The sequence below is a fragment of the Sinocyclocheilus anshuiensis genome, unplaced genomic scaffold (assembly GCF_001515605.1).
Source record: "Sinocyclocheilus anshuiensis isolate Anshui unplaced genomic scaffold, SAMN03320099.WGS_v1.1 scaffold32, whole genome shotgun sequence".
Lineage (NCBI taxonomy): Eukaryota > Metazoa > Chordata > Actinopteri > Cypriniformes > Cyprinidae > Sinocyclocheilus > Sinocyclocheilus anshuiensis.
In genome coordinates, this window is record NW_015554060.1 from 448,126 (window position 1) to 455,738 (window position 7,613).

General features: G+C 34.9%; 1 protein-coding gene across 4 annotated transcripts in view; it reads right to left on the reverse strand.

The window, feature by feature from the left end:
- The window catches only part of LOC107668560 (adenylate cyclase type 6-like), a 42,632-nt gene that overhangs the window by 5,519 nt on the left and 29,500 nt on the right, over positions 1-7,613 (reverse strand). For all 4 annotated transcript variants that reach the window (XM_016460486.1, XM_016460488.1, XM_016460489.1 and 1 more), the window contains exons 5-15: positions 7,303-7,424; positions 6,348-6,459; positions 4,410-4,537; positions 4,158-4,316; positions 3,088-3,229; positions 2,757-2,885; positions 1,501-1,529; positions 1,064-1,211; positions 846-943; positions 657-744; positions 432-548 (exon numbers count right to left, since the gene is read on the reverse strand). In XM_016460486.1, coding sequence (XP_016315972.1) covers positions 432-548; positions 657-744; positions 846-943; positions 1,064-1,211; positions 1,501-1,529; positions 2,757-2,885; positions 3,088-3,229; positions 4,158-4,316; positions 4,410-4,537; positions 6,348-6,459; positions 7,303-7,424 — 1,272 coding nt within the window. The remainder of the gene's footprint in view (positions 1-431; positions 549-656; positions 745-845; positions 944-1,063; positions 1,212-1,500; positions 1,530-2,756; positions 2,886-3,087; positions 3,230-4,157; positions 4,317-4,409; positions 4,538-6,347; positions 6,460-7,302; positions 7,425-7,613) is intronic.

The following is a 7,613-nucleotide window of genomic DNA, read 5'->3' on the forward strand; positions in this document are numbered from 1 at the left end:
GATTTTAGCAAATGGCTGCAATATAACAAAGAGTGAAAAATTTAAGGGGGTCTGAATACTTTCCGTACCCACTATATATATATATATATATATATATATATAAAATCATTATTAATATTACTATTATTTCAATAGGAGGGGATGGCAGCAGCAGCATTTCCAGATTTAAATGAAAATGAGGATTATATTAAATAGATTTTAATTCACTGCTCATTTTAAATCTGGAAGAATTATGTAATCTCCACCTGTTTAAATAAATAAATAAACCAAAATTAATCAAAGTTACACTGAATTGAGTTTGAAAGCCCAGCTCAACTTGGGAAATTAGTGCTCATGCTAGTGTAGAATTACACTGACATACAGGGGGAAAAAAAAAACTGACACAGGATTTTTTTTTTCCAGCCAGCAACAGACTCGGATCAAATTCCTACCATATTAACAAAGGCAGAGATGAAAAGAAGCAAAATTGTCAAGACTCCGACGAGCGTGCTGCTGACACGGGACTGAACAATCCTCTTTGACACTGTCTGCAAGGTAACTGGGAAAAGCTGAAAGAGACAAAAATGGTGCATAAATCAGAAAATCATTGATTGCACATTAGCTTTATTTGAAAATGTAGTCTAGATTTCAGATGCATAAATGAGGTAGTAACTGACCTTAACACAGGAGTAAATGGCACATATAAAGAGGACATGGGCGAGAAAAATAAAGATGCTGATGAACATGCCCAGCATTAACCGTGTACTGCAAGACAAAATACATGACACCAATTCAATATATAATAACAAATATATATCTTAACATTAAATCAAATTCATTATTATAAAGAATACTTTATCACTCACTGTGGAAATATGATGATTTGTATAAAAACAATAAAGCAGAAGACGACGAGTGTACAGGCCACATAACCACCAAAACGATCATCCACCTTTTTTGAATACTAAAAGCACAACAATTTGTTACTGTTAGCAGTTCAGACATTTTTTTCAGTACTCTGAGTTTATAAATGTTGTGTCAGTGCTGTACAGTGTTAAGCACATTTTACAAGCTGTCTACGGACCTTTTTCTCCAGAAAAGGTGTTTGGAATGTGAGCAGGAACTTCTTGACATGGTCTTTCCGCAGCTGGTCAATGCTGCGAGCATCAATGGCACGTCCTAAAAACTCATCGACCTCGTCCTCTGGGTTCAGGGCCTCTTGGGCACAGCGGCTGGTGAGAGCAAAAAGGTTACGTTACTGTAAAATATTAATGTACTGCATAAAATGTATCCTTTATATTAAGAATATCTCTGTTTCTATCCTCATAACAAGCTACTATTTTTGATCCATTACGAAAAAAATAAGCATTATTGGTGGCCAAACTTGCTTGAAACCACATTTTATGTTGGCTCTATTCTAAAGCGACTCACAGATTGTGAAAACAGCCTGTGAAATGTAACCCGTAAGCCCCTTCAGAGCCAGAGAGAATGGATTTGTGTCCTAATAAAAGCAGAACTCACTTATCTTTGCTGGAGGCTTCATCTATGCCCTGAAAACAGACAGGTAGATTAGTTACAGTGGGCAGTAAAACACAGTGGAAGTAGAAAAACACATTCTGGGTTTCATCTCAGACAGCTCCGAAGCCAACCCCACAGAGCCACTGCTGCTTTAATTAACACTCAGAGTCTTCAAATTACATTCAGAGCGAGAGAGTGAGAACTTGACAGAGACAAGGAATGGATCTTACACTGCAAATAATCATGTTCTTGTTTTCCAGAAAAATAACTAAACATTCTAAAAACAAGATAAATTTACTTGAAAACAAATCTGTCTAATAATATAACATACTGTTAAGTTTATAGTTGTTTAATTAACAGTATATTTGCACACATAGTATTTAAAAGAATATATTGAAATAAGTTTTAATTACGTTACGTTTCCTTACCCCAGTGACACATTTTTTCGTATTAACCTCATTAATTCAAAACAAAATGTTGCATTAATCATTTTAAAGATGTTTATGTATTTTTTACACAAAAATGTTGATTAAAAACGATATAAATTTACTTGCAAGGCAAAACTAAGATAATACATTGTATTTTAGTTAATAGTATACTTTCAATATATTATATATAAACATACACATAAAATGTTTTTTAATTTACAATGTAACATTATTTTACATATTATTTTAAAGAATATATATTGAAAGGTGTTTTAATCTAATTAAGTTTTCTTACCCTAAAATGTTTTTTAACATAAACCATAATATGAAAACCATAACCATTTTTTAACACAAATAATTTTTAATTCAAGGTTCCTCACCCTATTTTTAACCAAATCTTATTAATTCATACAATTTTGTTTAATATTATTTTAAAGATGTTTTTACATGAAATAATGATTTTTTTTTAAATCATATCAACAAGCACAGCATTTCTAACACGCAGTATAAAACTACTGGAAAACCAATTAATTCTCTACAAATAAACTTCTATTTGAAATAATAATATTTGTCCATATTGTGCACTTGTTCTTTTCCTATTAACACTGTCTGACGCAATATTTATTTGTCACACTATTACTGACCCTCTTTTTTTTTTGTGTGACACTAATGGAAATCAGAAAAGTCATCGCCTGGAAAGGGGAAAAAGCAATTCACACATAGGCACTGCCAAGCTCCGGAGAAAATTGCTTCAATTATGACTTGTTGCTACACTCCTAAAGAAGTGCAGGGGAGATCAGACGGTGTGAGTGCGGATGGAGCGGACCTCACCATCTGTCTGAAGACTTTGGAATCTTTAGTCCTGGAGAAAGATCTGTCAGGAACCCACCGCAACATCAGACCCTCTGAAGAGTTGGCTCTAGCACGCTGCATCTTAGCCATCATTGCTTTTTCCTCTTTCTGCAAGAGAAATTTGGCACAAGGACACACACAGGAAATTAAACCGTACTCCAGCAAACTCAAATAAATAGATACTTTAGTGATCCCCAAAGGGAAATTCAGTCATTTGTATCAAGGCACAACAAAACACAGCCCTCACCTCCAAATATTATGCAACAGAGTTTTTGTATAAACAATGTCCATATGATTACATTTGACTGACCCTTTTTTGACTGCAGCCCAGGACAAAAAACGTCTCTATGTTGTTGTCTTTCAAGTATGTATTTCTCTCCCCTCCAAAACCTGGTTCCACTTCATAGTCACCATTTAAATACTGCAGTGTGGCTTTGGTGATGTGGATCCGCCTGTAAACATTCACAACAGTAGGAGTTTTACTACTAAAAGGAATATTTCACCAAAAAAATGAAAACTTGCTGCAAATTTACTCACCCTAAAGCCATCCAAGACATAGACGAGTTTCTTTTTCATAGAAACATTTGTTAAAATTTAGCATTACATCACTTGCTCACCAATGGATCGTCTGCAGTGAATGGGTGCCGTCAGAATGAGAGTCCAAACAGCTAATAAAAACATAAGAATTCACAAATAATCCACACTACTCCAGTCCGTCTTGTGAAGTGAAAAGGTGTGTGTTTGTAAGAAACAAGACATTTTAACCTTAAATGATCTCTTCTGGCCAAAATACGAGCACCTAATCCACAATAACTCTTCCTCCAGTGAAAAAGTCCTTCAAAATCCACCAACATAGGCGTTTAGAAATATTTTAAACTGTTTTTGCTTGTAAACGGTGAATATTTGTGAATATTTCCCTTCTGATTCATACGATATTCACTGGAGAAAGCAATATTACGGATAGAGGACTCTTATTTTAGCCGAAAGTGAAGGTTTAAAGTTAAAAACGTCTTGATGGATTTGTTTATTATAAACACTCAGGTTTTCACTTCACAAGATATTAACTGATGGAATGAAGTCGCGTGGATTACTTGTGGATTATTATAATGCTTTTATCAACTGTTTGGTCTCTCATTCTGACGGCACCCATTCACTACAGAGGATCCATTGTTGAGCAAGTGATGAAATGCTACAATTCTCCAAATCTCAAAATACAAATGCATCTACATCTTGGAAGGCCTGAGGGTGAACACATTTTCAGCCAATTTTCATGTTTGGGTGAACTACTCCTTTAACACAAATCTCTACATCTTCTACAGCCAACTTTGAATAGAAAACTTATTACGGATCACATTTTTGATGGATGGTGTTCACTTTTACCCTGCTTGACCTCCCGCCTCCATCTGGTTGGCCAGTGTGACATCGTTGGACCAGACATCAAACTGCCATTTGCGTAGGCCGAGCACCCCGCAGTGCACACGGCCGCTATGTATTCCCACGCGCATGTTCACGTTCACTCCTGTGACCTCTCGCACCAATCTGCACATGTAGCAACACGCATTCGTTTTAACTGAAAAATGTGTTGATGAGGAAGAGAGATCGATATAGAAAATGATGTGAAGAACAACGTACGAGATGGCTTCAATCATGTCCACTCCCATCTCCACACAGCAGTGCGCATGATCTGCCCTTGCCTCCGGAAGTCCAGACACACAGTAATAACAGTCCCCCAGGATCTTGATTCGCAGACAGTGGTTTTCCTAAGAATTCAGACATAACAGCACATTTATGCAACTGTTATTGTGGAAATCCTCCCTAATAGGATGTTATGATGTTAGCATCCTTGTGGGTGGCTGCCAGGGCTGGCTATATGCTTGTTAAAAGTGTTTGGAGGTTTTTATTAACATATCGGCTGTTTCTTGAGAATTGTTTTTTAATTTATTAAGTATATATTATGTATTTGGTAACACTTTATTTTAAGATATCCATGTTACACATGTTACATGTACTTCCTATTATAATAACAATAAATTATGCATAATTACATACAAGTAAGCCTAAGCCAAACCCTAACCATATAGTAGGTACATGTAGTTAATTAATATTACTCAGTACATATTACTCAGTACTTAAATGTATAATTACACTGTAACAAGGACACCTTAAAATAAAGTGTAACCACATATTTAATTGTGCATGTTCATTGCCTATTTTTTTACATAAAGATTACAGTTGCTGTCATCTCACACTTACATAAAGTTGATCTTTAAAAACACTAATAAATAAGTAATAACTGTAATAAATGTAAACTGCAAATGTCAAAATAATGATCCATACTTTACATGTTATGATGCCTAAATTCACTTCTAACATTCAAAACAACTGATTTTTAACTTGCTTTATTTTAAGTTTTTGAAACAAAAGTGTATAAACATTAGAAATTTTATTTAGGCAAAAAGGCACATTCATTCATGTATGTATGTATGTATTTATGTATGTTTGTTTGTTTGCTTGTTTTAACGTCATATCAGCAACAATGGCTATATTCATGGCAACATTAACATTTACAATAACGTAACATTTTCTTAAGAAACAATCACTATGCAAAAACATACAAGTAACAACAACAGTACTGATAAAAATTATATAGTCTTTCAAATTAATAAATGATAAAAAATTCTAAAAAAACAAATTCTGAGAAAGACCTTTTTTAAAAATCGTTTAATATATTTCCTGAGTCAAAACTTTGTCCTATATCATTTAAATGTGGATATTCTATTAAGATATGTTTTACACTAAAACAATTCTTACAAGTCACAAACTGGTTTCTCGTCGCCTTTCAATTAATATGAATGAGTGAGTCTTGAATGTCCAATTTGACATCTTGTATAAACAAGCTGGTCATATCTATTTTCAAAACAGTAATTACTTCTTACTACTGGATTCACCTCATATAGTTTTTGTATATGCATTAATTCTATTCCAATTTAGGCAAAATGGCAGAAATAGTATACATTTTATTATTGGCCATTTTAAAAGTTACTTGCCATCAAAAAATAATTATTAGCTTGTTAATACTGACCACAGAACATGGCACATTCTTAGTTGTTACACTGTAAAAATTACTTTGCAATGAGTTTTTTTACTTGAATTTTTTCCAAGTAACACAAACATTTTTAAAACAATATTAATTATAATAATTTAACTGGGTTTTAACTTGTTTATACTTGAAGTGAAAAAATTGTTTTATATATATCTATATCTATATATATACAGTGGGTACGGAAAGTATTCAGACCCCCTTCAATTTTTCACTCTTTGTTATATTGCAGCCATTTGCTAAAATCATTTCTGTATGTATATATATATATATATATATATACACACGCATATATATACAGTATATATATATATATATATATATATATATACACATACATACACAAAATTCTATATGAATATAGCTACCTATCTACTGATACTACTACTATCAGTTTAACTCATTAACATAAAAATAGTTTTTTTTTTTTAAATAGTAACACTAAAAATTAATTCATGTTGTCCACTTACCCAAGCCAATTTATCAAAGCGAGCAAAAAGCTCATTAAGGGTCATCACAAGCTCCTGAGCCGTGCACTGAGACGCCAAACTGGTGAAGCCCTCGATGTCCGCAAACAGGATACTGTTGCGTGAACAGACAGAAGACAAAGACAGACAGAGAAAATTAGATCAATAATCACCAAGCACCTTGTCTGGGTCACTGAAGTTGGTTTGATGGGCTAACCGAGAAAAAACATTGATTCAGTTCACTTTCTGAATAGAGGGTGGCCACTCTCAATACTTCAGTCTATCCTTCACTTAGAAAAAGCAGGACGCGGTTGGTGTCCTTACAGGCCTCCTAGCCATGAGGAGGATAGATGGTCATCAACTAAAAATTCAAGACATGACAGAATGGACACACGATACAGATGCATTATCGTGCGACAACAGATGGCACTGCTGCCAACATTTGGAAAGCAGGATCCCTACACAGTCTGTGACATTTAGCATTTTTACACATCCAAGTTTTCCTAGCACAGATGCTTCGAGCTGGCTGGGATTATGCAGGACAACATGTTGTATTCCACACGCTCCAAACTTGTAACTGCATTACTAAAGTGGCTTGCTGTCATTTCACGCAGCTTTCTGTTAATTGATTGTGTAACTTCTGGTACATCAAAACAAGCAGCCATAACCCAACTTGACCCTCAGAGAAGAAAAAAAAAGACAGAAAAGTCACGTCTCAAGGACTAGCGAGTACGCTAATCTGCGTTTAAGCATTCAACATCGCTTCAGCCTTGGGAAAGATAACCTTTTAAGCGGTATCAGTGTTTAATGTGTCTGTGTTTTATCCAGACTTGTCGCCTGCTTCAATCACGTGGGGACTGAGTGTTATAACACTGCCGGTTCTCATACTGGAGGTGTGAGGACAACATTGGCAACCGTATCTGTATGACACCATGTGCTGGTCTTGGCATTTGTGTACCTGACGTTGTCGTGCTTCTGGATGTAGATCTTGTGGAACATCATATCCTCTTTCTTAGCGTTGATGTCTGCCTTCATCTCCATGGCAACGTGCCTTGGCAACACAGAGAGCAGCAGGCGCTCCTGGATCAGGTTTGAGATGACACCAGTGAGCATGTGTATGTATATGTACACATACACGTATATGTGGATAGTTGACATAACTTTTGGATTTTTTTGATGAACTTTTAAGATTTTAGGGGGAAAAATGCACAAACACATATTTACACACACATACACATTTATCTATCTATCTATGTATCTATCTATCTA